The sequence below is a fragment of the Nannospalax galili genome, unplaced genomic scaffold, assembly GCF_000622305.1.
Source record: "Nannospalax galili isolate Female #2095 unplaced genomic scaffold, S.galili_v1.0 scaffold1176, whole genome shotgun sequence".
In the NCBI taxonomy this organism is placed as follows: Eukaryota; Metazoa; Chordata; class Mammalia; order Rodentia; family Spalacidae; genus Nannospalax; species Nannospalax galili.
Genome location: NW_008338883.1, coordinates 1,109,757 through 1,124,432, shown reverse-complemented (window position 1 = coordinate 1,124,432; position 14,676 = coordinate 1,109,757). Strand labels below are relative to the sequence as shown.

At 43.7% G+C, this 14,676-nt stretch overlaps 1 protein-coding gene and 1 long non-coding RNA gene across 2 annotated transcripts in view; one reads left to right on the top strand and one right to left on the bottom strand.

Moving 5' to 3' along the window:
- Positions 1-1,339: 1,339 nt before the first annotated feature.
- LOC115070447 lies at positions 1,340-3,398 on the bottom strand. Its single transcript, XR_003849599.1, has 3 exons — positions 3,359-3,398; positions 3,059-3,259; positions 1,340-1,540 (listed from the first exon to the last, which is right to left on the bottom strand). It is a non-coding gene; the product is annotated as an uncharacterized LOC115070447 (long non-coding RNA).
- A 345-nt stretch (positions 3,399-3,743) lies between these two features.
- Pdcd6ip (programmed cell death 6 interacting protein) overlaps positions 3,744-14,676 on the top strand; it is a 61,057-nt gene continuing 50,124 nt past the window's right edge. Inside the window, exon 1 of the mRNA XM_008833400.3 lies at positions 3,744-3,996. Within this exon, the coding sequence (XP_008831622.1) occupies positions 3,788-3,996 (209 nt within the window). The 5' untranslated portion in view covers positions 3,744-3,787. The remainder of the gene's footprint in view (positions 3,997-14,676) is intronic.

Here is a 14,676-nt window from a genome sequence, read left to right as displayed (position 1 = left end):
CAGTATTGGTTCCCCAGGTGTCTGGGGCCCCAAGACTAGGAATGGCACAGGGTCCAAGCTAGAGTATAGAATGCCAGGCGGGGGGGCAGGGGGGTGGGGGGTGGGGTGGAAGGGTGAATGAGGCTTAGGGAGTCCCGGCGCGGAGAGCTGCGCTGTAGACTTACCCCAAGAGGCCTGAGGATAGTAGTCTCCTACACTTTTAATGCTACTAACACTTAGATGTTTGCACGTGTCTTTAATCTCTATGTATCTATGTATCTCTATGTATCTAGTCACAGTTGGTTACACTCAGATCCTTGGCACCTGAGTATGGATAGAAAGTCATCAGGTAGATTTCAATGGTAACATTATCTCCTCTACTAATTAACATGATGTAAATTTTTATGCTTCCTCCTCAAATATCTTTTTTTAAATTTGTTGATTTTTTAAATTGTGTATCTCATACAGAACATTCCACACAATCTTATTCATCTATATACCCACTTCCCAAATGGCACCTTCCCATAGCCTCCCCCGGCTTTTAAATTAAAAAAATTATTAAAAATTTTTTATGTGAATGCATATATTGCCTGCATGTATGTAAGTGCACCTGTGTTATGCAATATTCTCAGAGGTCAGAAGAGGCTGTTGGATGCCCTGGGACTGGAGTTACAGACAGTTGTTAGCTGCTATGTGGGTGCTTGGATTCTAACCTGGGTCTTCTGCAAGAACAGCCAGTATTCTTAACCGGTGAGCCATCTCTCCAGCCCCCCTGATTTATTTATTTTTATTTTATGTATGTGAGTGCTAGGCCTGCATGTTTTACTTAAAATTCTTTTTATTTTTATGTCTATGAGTATTATGCCAGAATATGTGTAAGTGTACCCATGTTATGCAGTGCCCATGGAGGACAGAAGAGGATGTTGGATCCTCTTGAACTGAAGTTATAGACGATTGTTAGCTGCCATGTGGGTGCTAGGATTTGAACCTGGGTCTTCTGCAAGAACAGCCAGTGTTCTTAACCACTGAGCCATTTCTCCAGCCTGTTTTTTATTTTTTGTGAGCAACATACATGGGTATAGTCTTTGTATCATGTCCATCCCTCTCAGTTCTCCTCCAGCTCCTCCCATGTCCCCCCCAACTCACTCTCAATTTCCTGTCCTCATCATTATTCATGAGGACCCACAGGTAGAGAGAACTGACTCCCACAGGTTGTCCTTTGACCTCCATATACACTCGGTGTGGTACACACATGCCCCCCTCCAAATAAAAAAATAGATGTAAAAATTTAAAAGGGAACTTTAAAATTGTTAAAAATAAACTTTAATATAATGAAATTATATAATTATATACTGTATGATGCAAAAAATTACATGAAGATAATCATAAGAAGACAAAAATGGACATTTCCACTGCCAAAGATTACAACTGTTGGGCATGGTAGTGCACATCTTTAATCCCAGCACTCAGGAGGCAGAGGCAGGGGGATCTCTGTTAGTTTGAGGCCAAAATGGTTTATACAGTGAGTTCTCCACACCAACCAGGGCTTCTTGGCGAGAACCTGATTAAAAAAGAGACCACAATCAGTCCCACACCTCAGGGTACAATCTCCCTTCATAGTACACAAATACACATATGCATTCTGCGACTTGCTCTTTTCAGTTAATGAGTCCTATCTTTCTACGGCAATATAGTTTCATTGTGCCTAATAGTCTGTCTTCATATTTCAATTATCCCATAGCTGATCTTTTCAGACTAGGATCCAGTTTAGGCTGTAATAGTCTTTGCATTTCTTTTTATAAAGTGGTTGCTTTTCTCCAGGATGATAAATTGTTGAAGATACATAGCAGCTGTCCTCAGAATAGTACACTTTGGATGGTTTTGGTTACTTCTTATGGCATCCTTTAATTTGTTCATGTATCTGCTGTCTTTCTTATAAATTGTGTGTTCGATGTGAAGGCTTGATAGATTCAAATTAGTTTTGCCTGGAATGTACTATAGATGATACTGTATATCTATATTCACTCCATCAAGAAATAAAGGTTGGCGAGATGCTGCCAAGCCTAAGGACTCACGAGGTGCAGAGAACTGACTCCTGAAAGTTGTCCTCTGACCTCCACAGGTATGCCCCACCTCCCAAAAAATAAAATTAAAAAAAAAAATAATGGGGCTGAATAGAAGGCTCAGTGGTTAAGAGCACTGGCAGTTTTTGCACAGGACCTGGGTCCTCTTCTGGCCTCCACAGGCACGGCAGACAATTGTGCACTTAAATATATGTAGGCAAAACATTCATACATACAATTAAAAAAAATCAGGGGCTGGAGAGATGGCTCAGCAGTTAGGAGCACTGACTGTTCTTGCAGCAAACACAGGTTCAATTCCCAGCATCCATGCTTTGGCTAACAACTGTAACTCCAGTTCCAGGGGATCTGACGCTCTCTACTGACGTCCACGGGAACTGCACAACACAGGTGCACTTACACACATGCAGGCAATACACTCATACACATAAAACTAAAATATTAACAAAAAATCAGACTTGTTCTCAGGTAGGTCTTTTTTTTTTTTTCCCCCTTTTGTTTTTTGAGACAGTTTCCCGGTAGTCCCAGGAACTATGTAGAACAGGCTGGCCTCAATGTCATAGAGATTAGTCTGCCTTGCCTCCCGAGTGCTGGGATTAAAGGTGTGTGCCACCAAACACAGCTTAGGAGGTCTTTTTAAAATGTAAAAATAAATTAAAAATTAAAAAATGTAAAAATAAAGTGCCACTGATTATATAAAACAAATTCTGTAAGTTGACCCACAAGTGTTTGAATGCTTTGATGCTTGCTTCTTCTTTCATTCTGTCCTCGACTTGCCTTTTCAGTTCTGCCACAGAGCTCGGCTCCACTCCCAGGACACAGGAAAAGCTTTTTGGTCTAAAAGACTCCCTTAACTCTCAAGCCCTCTCTGCTCTTTCCCTCTTTCAATGTCAAGCATCTTCTCAGACTGCCAGTGTGATTCTAAGTTCACCTTCTGGGACAATGCTTTTTTAAACGATCTTAAGTCAAGTTCTTCCAAGACACCTGCTTTCACTTACCTTGAAGTCTGTGTCCCTACCTGGCTACATACTGCACAAAGGCAGGGACCCAACGGTGCACAGAGACCCGGGTCACAGTGGACCGTCCGGCACAGCTGGAGGAGCTAGCATACATCACAATTCCCGTGGGGCTGGAAGCCCGCTGTACCTCAAAGCGGAACAAGGAAGACTTCACCTGGGGGCGGAACAGTTACTGCAGGTCTACAAAATTAAATTTAAGCAATTTATTAAAAATAAAAATAAACTTTAGAATTTTTTTTTTTTTTGGGGACAGGGTCTCACTATATAGCCCTGGCTGACCTGGACCTCGCTATGTAGACCAGGCTGGCCTCGAGCTCAGAGATCCGCCTGCCTCTGCCTCCCTAGTGCTGGGATTTAAGGCGTAAATAAAAATATTTTAAAGAAGAAAAACAAAATTTAAAGAAAAATTAAATGTAAAAAAATGTTTCTGAAGGTCTATCGCGGCTGTAAGGGAAAGCCTGGATTTCACTGCGCAGCCGCTGCGCAGCAGGGACCAGGTGAGCGACAACACGACACAGTCACGTGGCCGAGCGGCGCTTTCCCTCCGACTGCGCCTGCGTGGGGGCTCCCGGAAGTGGCCGGCCCGAAGCGCTGGCCGCCGCGTCCGTCGGCCCGTCGGTCCGCTGGTCCGCTGCGGGTGCCCGGCGCGCCTAGGCCCTCGTCGCTGTCCTTCCGTCTCACGGCCCACGAAGCGGCCGGGCGCTCACCATGGCGACGTTCATTTCGGTGCAGCTGAAGAAGACCTCGGAGGTGGACCTGGCCAAGCCTCTGGTGAAGTTCATCCAGCAGACCTACCCGAGCGGCGGCGAGGAGCAGGCCCAGTACTGCCGCGCGGCCGAGGAGCTCAGCAAGCTGCGCCGCACAGCGCTCGGCCGCCCGCTGGACAAGCACGAGGGCGCGCTGGAGACGCTGCTGAGGTGGGCGCGGGCGCCGAGCTACCTGCAGCCCCCCTTCCTGCCTCCCTTCCCCCTAGCTTGCTTTCCTCCAGCTCCACTTCCCTCCGGCCTCTCTCCCTCCCAGCCTCCCTGCCTCCCAGCCTCCCCAGCCTCCCTGCCTCCCAGCCGTCTTCCCTCCTTTCTTCCCTCCCAGTCTCCCTACCCTCCTGCCTCCCTCCCTCCCAGCTCACCACCCTTTCCCTCTTGCGGCCTGACTGGTCCTCTGACTCAAGGCTAGAGGCGTAGGTGTGGTCTGCATTCTTTCCTGGTGAGCCAGCTGTAACCCTCCCCTCCCTTTCCGTTCTTCCCACTCCTGTCCTTGGTCACTCCATACCTGGGAGGAAGTTTGCCACATACTGGTCTCGCTGGTCACATCTGTTCAACTGGTTTTTGCTTTTTAGGTCTTTTAACTGAAGACTTTTTCTGCCCGTTTTACTCTGTCTTGGATGACTTTCTTGGGCCACATCTAGATTTCCTAATAATTGCTTGAGGGAAGTGAGAGAATTGGGACACACTGGACTTGATGTCTGTCACTCATTGCAATGTTCACTTGTAAATATATTCACTTCAGAATAATGAAAAGACAGATGGATAGTTGGACAATTGTAAAAGTTAGGAGCTACAGTCATTTGAAACAAAAATCGAGTGACATAAGAGACGGTTCACAGTGGGTTGTTTCAAAGTGTGCTTAATACCCATTAACACATAGTGGAATACATTGATTATTTCAGCGGAGGATGAGGGTTCTGTTTGTGGTCCTTAATGGTGACAACATTTTTGTGATACTTCATGATCTAATTTTCTGTTAGTAATTTGTTCTTGTTTCATGGCACAGGCACAGTTTGTTTTAGGGTGCAAAGTACAGAAATCCTGGTTCAGGTAGTTTAAGTTAAGATGTTCTGGGAACCAAGATGTCTAGGGATACTGTTTCCTTAGCTTTAAAATTTTTCTTTTCGATTTTTATTTTATATGCGTGAGTGTTCTGTCTGCGTGTATGTTAGTGCACCTGTGTGTGCCATGCCCACAGAGGCCAGAGGAGGGCACTCCCCTGGAATTGGAGTTACAGGCAGTTGTTAACTACCACATGGGTGCTGGGAACCAAACCCAGGTCCTCTTCAAGAGCAGCCAGTAGCTGTCTTTTCAGCTCTGCTTCTTAGCCTTTTCAACAACTAACTCATCTTGCCAGATGGTACTGCCTTCTTAGGTGAGCTTTATGTGTTTAGAGAGATGGCCACCAGCAGCAGTAGTTGTTATGGCCCACAGCACTGACTTCATCTCTGTTTAGAGTCCATGGAGGCTCTCATTTGCTTGCATTGCTCACACACATTAATGATGGTGAGAAATGGATTAATTTGGGTCACCCAGCAGGTTTAACTTCTGTGTCTTCCATACGTCTAAGCAAGATTAGCTTGGATACGGGAATGGTTAGTTCCCCCCCACCCCCAAATTAAGAGCTATTGAGTAGGTTACTCAGATATGATCCTTTTGGTGTCAGTTTTAGAACTAAGACTGTTGAGCTGCAAGGACCATATAGTTAGAATAACTACTTTAAAAAGTTAACGTAGGAATACTTGATGATTCTTTAGAATGAACACTTTAAAAATTTTTTACATTTTATGTAGGCGTCAGTAACAGTTTTTACTCCCTTTGTTTGCTGAGGATGACCTTGAACTTCTGATGCTCCTACCATACCCTGTTTTGTAGACAGTGGGATTTGAAATTGAGTTTGTGTATGCTAGGCTAGCACTCTGCCAATCAAGCTACATACCCAGCTCCAAGAGGTGTGTGTGTGTGTGTGTGTGTGTGTGTCTGTGTGTGTGTGTGTGTGTGTGTGTGTGTGCGTGCGCGTGCGCGTGCTTGCTACATTGAATGTAAGGCTTCGTGCATGCTAGGCATGTTCTCTACCACTGAACCACATTCTCAGAGGGCACCAGCTCCCTTAAATTAAAAACATAAGGAATTTAAAATATATTACTATTTTGTGTGTGTATGTGTCCATGTGTAGTATCAGAGGACAGCTTTCGGGAGTCAGCTTTCTCCTTCCACTGTGAGTTCTGGCAATCAAATTCAGGTCATCAGGCTTTTGAGGCAAGTTCCTTTGCCTGCTGAGCCATCTTGCTGGCCCCTTTTTTAGTTTTGTTGAGACAGGATCTTATTTAGCTGCGGTGGACCTGCAACACACTAGCTCAGATTTGCCCCAAATTGGAAGGCAGTCTTCCTACCGCAACCTCTTGAATGCCAGGATTATAGGCATGAGTTATGGCACCTGGACCAGTGAGGTATTAATGTTAGTATTAATAGGGGCTGGAGAGATGGCTCAGCGGTTAAGAACACTGGTTGTGCTTGCAGAAGACCCAGGTTCCAATCCCAGAACCCACATGGCAGCTAACAACTGTCCGTAACTCCAGTTCCAGGGGATCCGATGGCCTCTTCTGTCCTCCGCAGGCATTGCACGACATGGGTGCCCTTAACTACATGCAGGCAATACATGCATACACATAAAATAAAAATAATAAAATATTTAAAAATAGTAGTAATAAAGCACATGGGGGGGTATAATGAACCCCATGATAAACATAGTTGTTGAGTAGATTGTGCTTGTTTCCAACATTGAAGGAGTTTAGGGTCATAAGAAGCAGTTGGCATGTGGTTTTAGGATAAAGGAAGTCCTTTCTTTTCCTTTCAGATAAAGGAAGTCAGTGGACAGTGGTTTGGAGGGTATGCTGTGGGGGCTTTTAAACCATTCACTTGTTCATGTCTTTTGTCTTTCACCAGGCATAAATGTGGGAACTGTCCTTAGTGGAGCTGTTGCAGAGGTAGTCTCTCTAAAACTATGTTTCTAGTTGCCTCTGTAATCCTCCTTGCAAATATTAAGCAGGTGTTAAGATTCTTTTTAAGTGCGTTTAGGTAAAGCAATCAACTTTCTACAGATTATTTTACAATGCAGGTGTGTACCAAATTACTTGGACTTTTTATACAGTAAAATTGGATAGTTGGAATCAAACACTTGTACAGTGTTCAAATTAAGCATAATATCTTATCTTGAATAATTATGCTTGACAATTTTGAAAACTGATCATTGATTTATTATGCTTTTTTAAATTAAAATTTTTTATTTAAAAAAAATTTTTATTTTATGTGCATGAGTGTCTTGCCTGTATGTATGTAAGTGTACCATGTGAATCCAATGCCCATGGAAGCCAGAAGAGGGCATTGGAGCCCCTGGAACTAGGGTTATAGACTGTTGTTAGCTGCCGTATGGGTGCTGGGAACCAAACCCAGGTCCTTTGCAAGATAAGCCAGTGCTGTTAACTCTGAGCTGTCTCTCCAGCCTTGTATTTTTATTTTATATGTATGAGTGTTTTGCCTACATGTATGTAAGTGCACCCATGCATGCAGTTCCTGCAAAGACTAGAAGAGGATGTCACATCCCCTGGAACTGTAGTTACAGACAGTTGTTAGCCACCATGTGGGTGCTGGGAACTGAACCTTAGTCCTCTGCAAGAGCAGCCAGTGCTCTTAAAGGCTAAGCTATCTCTCTCCAGCCCCTCATTTATGATTTTTAACTTGAACTTTTTTTCTTTTTTGTCTTTTTTGAGACAGGGTCTCCCTGTAGCACCAGCTGGGCTGGAACTCACTATGTAGACCAGACTGGCCTCAAGCTCACAGAGATCTGCTTGTCTTTGCCTTCTAAGTGCTGGGATTAAAGGTATGCACCACCATGCCTGGCTTAACTTGAACTTCCTATTTTTTTTTTTTTTTCCTTTACACATGAAGCAGGGCCAGTTTATTAAGAGATAGCATACTGCCAAGCAGAGAAGTGGATGAGACCAAAGAGAGTAAGTTCAGCATTTCAAAGGCCCTGCTATACAGAGTTGGGCTTTTATGTTACCTTAGCTCAAGCTTTTTGGCTCATTTGCATAGTGAGGGTTTTTTCCATGTATGCTCTGTTACATGTAGTTCTATATACAGCTTCATGTCTTCATGTGTCATATGCCTCATCATCTTTTTTTTAAGGCTTATTATTATTACTATTTTTTATTGTGGTGCATACTCAATATTTATAGTAGAGATATTCAAAAGTTGAACACTTACAAGTTTGAAACATTTAACATCGGTACTGTTTTAAAAGTTTCATGCCACTTCATTTTAACTTGAGCTTTCAAAGCTAATAAACTTTGAAAAAGAAAGTTTAAACTAATTTCTAAAGAATGAAAGCTAGCTTAATAAGTCTGGTTGCATAGCTCCCTGTACAGCTCCAAGGATAGTGTTGCCTATTTATTTATTTATTTATTTATTTATTTATTTGTATTCATTATTTATCTACCTACCTTTGCGTGCGTGTGTGCATGCACGTTTGTGTATACAAGTGCAGATGCACACAACTTTGGGTGTCAGTCCTTGTTTTCTGCCTTGTTTGAGGCAGGATCTCTTGGTCTCTTACACACTCCAGACTGGCTGACCTGTGAACTTTGGGAGAGTCTCCTGTTGCCTCCCATCTTGACAGATGAGCATTGGGATTACAGATATCTGCATGCTGCTGTGTCTGCCTTTCACATAGATTCAGGTCCTCATGCTTGTGCAGCAAGCACTTTACCACTGCACCATCTCACCAGCCCAAGATCTACCTTTTAAGTACTAACTTCTAAGTGTGCTCTTAAAATTTCTTAGGGTAACATGTATGTGTATGTTATTAGTGATTGTTTTAAAATTCATTTGTATGATTTTTTTTTTTTTTTTTTTTGTCTTTTTGTCTTTTTGAGACAGGGTTTCCCTGTAGCCCCAGCTGTCCTGGAACTCACTATGTAGACCAGGCTGGCCTCAAACTCACAAAGATCCACCTGCCTCTGCCTCCCAAGTGCTGGGATTGAAGGCGTGCACCCCACGCCCAGCAGTACTCAATTCTTTGTAAGTTGCTTTTACTAAGAATTGGTTAGAAGAGCCTTGATAAATGGGGGTCAGATAAGAGCCCTGCTGGTTTCTTGCTTTATTTTTGTTTTTTGGAAACTGCACATATCAGCATTGTGGCATCAGTTTCTTTCCATGGAAAAGTGTGGTTGTCAGCTTTCTGAAATTTGACCAGAGTGAATAGAGGTTGGGAATCTCAGCAGGACATATGCAGTCTTTTTTAGCTGATGTAGAACTGGCCATGTAGCCTGGATTGTTCTTGAGCTCTCAGTTCTGCTTCAGTCTTCGTGTTATAGGTTATTGGAATTACAAGTGTGAACTCCACACAGTGTTGCATGTAGTCTTTTCTGTGTGACACTGATACTGGGTCCAGCTCTAATGTGTGTTAGATCCCCATTTACCAGTGAGTTAAATTAGGAGTTTATTTTTCTTTAAAAAGTTGGCATGGGGCTAGGCATGGTTGTGCATGCCTGTGGTCCCAGCACTTGGGAGGCAGAGGCAGGCGGATCTCCGTGAGTTCAAGGGCAGCCTGGTCTACATAGCGAGTTCCAGGCCAGCTGTGGCTACAGAGTGACCCTGTCTGAACCCTCCTCCCCCCAATAAAAAAAAGTTGGCATGTAGGTAGTTCTTGTAGTCCAGGGACTGTGATTCTCTGTAAGGTTCAGATTCCTAGCTTTCTGCTAGGTAAAGCCCAGACTTTGGTCCTTGTTCTCATGGCCTGGGTTGCAGTCCTACATAGACTCTCTATTCTAGACAGTTAGTTGGAGGAAGGGAGAAAGGCTGTCTCCAGAGTGTTTACTGAAAACTGCCCCACAGTATCCTCATGCATCACTGGCCATTACACTGAGGTGCATGCCTACATCTCAGAAGGAGGGCTTTCTTAGAGAAGAAAGGAGCTTTTATTAAGGGAGCCCTAGTCACAGATGAACATCCAAGGTCTTGTTCCTACTGGTCAGCATTCCTTCTTCATGTTGCCTGGTAATCCCTAAACTGAAACTGTTCAGACTCCAGGATCTCAGAACCTGGAGCCTCCCTCCCTTCCTCCCTCCCTGCCCCCCCCTTTTTTTAAACCACACCTCCTTTCAGCCTCAGATTGAACTCCTGTCTTTATCAGTACTATGTGCTTAATTCAGGTTCTGTTCTGTTTGCTGTGGTAAATTTGGCATCTAACTTTGTTGCTTTCCTCCTTACGTAGAGCTCAGCATTTTCTGCTCCTTGCATTCACTTTTAGCCTCTTTGACATTTTGTTTGGATGCTCTTGAGCCCTTTCCGTTCCCTTGTTGCGGCATTTCCAGCTTTTTTTGGGGGGGGCTTTGCTGGGGGTGATACATCCTCCTCTACCCAGCTTGGCCCACTGCCATTTGACATTTTAAAATTCTTTTTTAGTAGGGTTTTGGTATAGAACAGAGAAAATTGTTCGTTCGGATCTCTATTTAAAAAAATGTTTTAAAATTTATTTTATGTGTATGACTGTTTGCATGAATGTAAGTGCACCTGTGTCCTGCAGTGCCCTTGGAGGCCAGAAGAGAGTGTCTGATCCCATGGAACTGGAGTTACAGATGGTTGTTAGTCACCATGTGGGTGCTGGGAACTGAACATGGATCTTCTGCAGGAGTAGCCAGTGCTCTTAACTGCTGAGCCATTATAACCACTGAGCCATTCCGCCAGCCCCTCAGCTCACTTTAACCTGAGGAAACTGCACTTTCAGCTCTCCACAGTCAGTCAGTTTGTGTTCCCAGAAGCAGGGCTAGGAGTTTTATTCCTCCACATCTTTGCTGGTACTCACTGGTTACTAATTTGAATGACTGCTGTTAGCTGAACTGATGTGAGGCTATCTTGTTTCAGTGTTCGTTCCCCGGCTTGCTGAGATTTAAGAGTTTCATGCTTATTACTTATTTAGAATTTTTTTCTGGGACGTCTTCCTTTGTACATTATCAGGTTTTTTTTTTTTTTTTTTCCTTTACCGGTTTGTGAAATTGTTTCTGGATATTTATGTCATTTTCAGTGTATATGTTGCAAAATCTTCCAATCAATTTCTTGTCTTTGATTTAATTGTAGTTATGCTATCTTTGGTCATATAGAAGTTCTTGGGAAATGTTTTAGTTTTATAACCTATAGTTACGTTTCTATTCTTTTTTTTTTTTTGGTCTTTTTGAGATAGAGTCTTCCTGTAACCCCAGCTGTCCTGGAACTCACTATATAGACCAGGCTGGCCTCGAACTCACGGAGATCCGCCTGCCTCTGCTTCCCAAGTGCTGGGATTAAAGGCATGTGCCAACACGCCTGGCATGTTTTCCTTTTTTTAAGAAAACTTTTTTTAAGCACGCCTTTAATCCCAGCACTTGGGAAGCAGAGGCAGGCGGATCTCCGTGAGTTCGAGGCCAGCCTGGTCTCCATAGTGAATTCCAGGACAGCTGGGGCTACAGGGAGACCCTATCTCAAAAAGACCAAAAAAAAAAAAAAAAAAAAACCCAAAAAACTTTTTTTAGGTAGGGAGTTCCAGAAGCCCTACCTGGCATGGAACTCATTATATTGATCAGGTGGCCTGCATCTCACAGAGATCTGCCTGCCTCTGTCACCCAACTGCTGAGATTAAAGGTGTGCGCCACTGTGCCTGGCATAGTTTGTTTTTTTTAATTGAAGAGTTATTTATATAGATTTTATGAAAAATGTAAACAGATTTCTCTCATTGTTTTTCATTTATAAAAGGAGGTTGAGGGAGCTATAGAGATGGCTCAGCCGTTTAGAGCCCTTGCTGCTCTTCAGGGGACCTGAGTTCTGTTTCTAGTACCATGTCAGACAACTCATAGCTGCCTGTAATGCCAGCTCCAGGGAGTGTCCCATGTCTCTTCAGTGTTGTGTGAAAACACAACCAGCTTTTTGGTACAACTTGATTCCTAAGTGGTCATAGCAGTGCTTCATGAATGATTTTTAAATCGTGATAAATTAGGGGAGAAAAAGTATGATCCTTACCTTCAGGAAGTGTTTATGAATTCCAGCTTGTAAGTGTGGCTCAGTTCCCCTGGCTCTCTTGTTTCTTTCTTTAGCTGGTGGTTAGAGGTACCTAGTCCTAAGTACAGATTTGAGCTGTGTAGATTTCTAGGAACTTATATTACAGTGTGATTTTGGCCAATATGGATTGATTGCTTTTGATTTTTATGCCTCCCCCACTCCCTTTTGCTGTAATTAGGAGTCAGTCACCAGTAATACACTATAAACCTATACTTTTTTGTTAAAAACTTTTGGGGAAGGGAGAACTGGGTACATGGCTCAGTGCTTATGAGCACTTACTGCTTGTCCAGAGGACCTAAGTTCAGTTCCCAGCATCCATATTAGGTGGCTCACAGTGCATGGAACTTCAGTTCCAGGGGATCCAATGCACCTGGTCTCTGTGAGCACTTGTACTCACATGCACAGACACATACAGAGGCACATAGTTATAAGTATAATAATAAATAATAAAAAATAAAATTTAAGGATCTGGAGAGATGGCTCGGTGGTTAAGAGCACTGGCTGCTCTTACAGAGGACCTGGGTTGGATTCCCAGCACCCACATGGTGGCTAACAACTGTCCTTGACTTCAGTTCCAGGGGAATCCAACCTCCTGACTTCCATGGGCATTGCACAATACCTTTGTGCTTACATGCACTCACATATATGAAATAAAAATAATAAAATTAAAAAAAAATTAAATTCTTTTTAAAGGCTTCATATGGTGGTACAGGCCTGTAATTTGGGCACTTAGGAGGTAGAAGCAGGAGAATCAAGGAGTTCAAGATCATTCTCGGCTACATAACAAGTTTGACAAGTTTGAGGCCAGTCTAGGCTACATGTGACCCTGTCTTAAAAGTCCCAAATTAAGCTGGACATGGTGGCACACACCTTTAATCCCAGGGAGCTCTCTGAGTTCAGGCTAGCCTGGTCTACATAGTGAGTTCCAGGCCAGTTAGGGATACATAGTGAGATGCTGTCTCAAAAACAAAACAAAGGCAAAACCCAAACCAACTAAACAAAAAAACTGTGTGTGTGTATGTGTGTGTGTGTGTGTGTGTGTACAGATGAAACTGTGTAGGAGTTGGCTCCATCATCATCACTGAGCTATCTTGCTGGCTCCCAAAATACACTTACTTCAAAAAATGGAAATCTTTAGGGCTGTTCTTCACATTGTCATTTCCTGTAGTGCATGGGGGCAGGAGTGGATCTTTCAGCTCAGCATATTAGCTTTCTCTTCCAGGCTGTGGAGAACTTGTCTAGGTTGCTCTCCTTTGCTGGGCATGTATCACAGGCTAGAGGCTGCTGTAGTGGTGCCTGTGTGAATGACAGGGAGCGGTGTGTGGATTCTGCTGTTTCTGTGGGTTTCCTCCCTAGAGAACTTTGTTACTGAGACAGGTGGAACTTTGAGGTCTGCTGCTGCTTGGTGGAATTACATAGCTCTTGTGTTTGGTTCTCTGAAGCCTTTTGCCTGTGGTAACTAGTTAGCAATGTCTGCTCCCTTTAGTTGATATTCTTTTGTTGGAGCTTGCTCCATTCTTGTCAGACATTTTGATTTCCACTGACTGCCCGCCCTGTATACTTCCATGTACCTTCCTTAACCTGTTCTAAGGCAGACATTGTACTTGGAGCTTTTGATCATTTAAACATAGACTATAAATATACTGTTTTCCCCCATACAACTCAAGTTTTGTGAGTTGACCTCAGATGTTTTGGACTGAAGAGGATTGGTATGCAAATGTCAGCACATTCTGTAGTCATTCTTCACTTTTGAAACAAGCAACCATGTTCTTCTTCCTTCCTTCCTCCATCATAGCAGGGGTCAGGATTAGACCTAACCAGCTGCCTTTATATAGCCTGCAGGCGCCACTTTAGTGGGTTAGTACCATGCACCTTGTGACCGAACCTGCGTTTTGTGTGTGCGCACGAGCGTGCGTGCGTGTTCGTGCGCGCAGGAGGGGGCGCTCAAGTAGGGTGGGGGGGTGTTCCAAGCTTCATTCTGCTCTTGCTTCTGGTGCTTGCCTTCTTGGCCTGTGGTAATGCTGCAGCTTTCCGTTGGCTACTCTGCTCAGGGGTGCTTGGCCCCAAATAGCAGACTTTTGGTCTGGAAATTCACAGCAGATTACCTTGTCCATAAACAGACTGTGAAGTTGAAATGTCTGGGCTCTGCTAGAGGACTCTTAGCTCTTACAGTGTACTGGAATTTAGGTGCTTTTACTGCTGTGATAAAAATACCTGAGAAAAACAACTTAAAGGGAAAAGGATTTGTTTTTGCTTGTTGCTTTAAGCCTCAGATGAGGCAAAGGGAGCATCGGGCAGAGGCTGCTCACTTCATGGCAGCTGAGAAGTTTGGCAGTGGGGTAGGGGTGGGGGAACCAGAGAGGAGATATGTCCTTCCAAGGCAAGCCCCTGGAGACCCCCTTTCTCCAGCTAGGCCTTACCTCCTAGTAGCCCATTACTGTTTTATTCTGTTGTGGCTGGTCTCAAATGATGGGGTCCTCCTGCCTCTACCTACTTAGTGCAGAGCTTACAGGCATGTACCACATCTGATTTATGTCATGATGGGATCAAACCCAGGACTTTGTGCATGCTAGATAAGTGCTCTACCAATTGAGCTACATTGTAACCCAAAGCTTAGTTACTTTTAGTATCCATTGATGAATATTACCACAGCAGATAACATACTACTATGAAAGATTTACTAGTTGGCATTATATAGTGGCGTAGAACCATTTCACCTATTTATTTACTGTTCTTATTTTC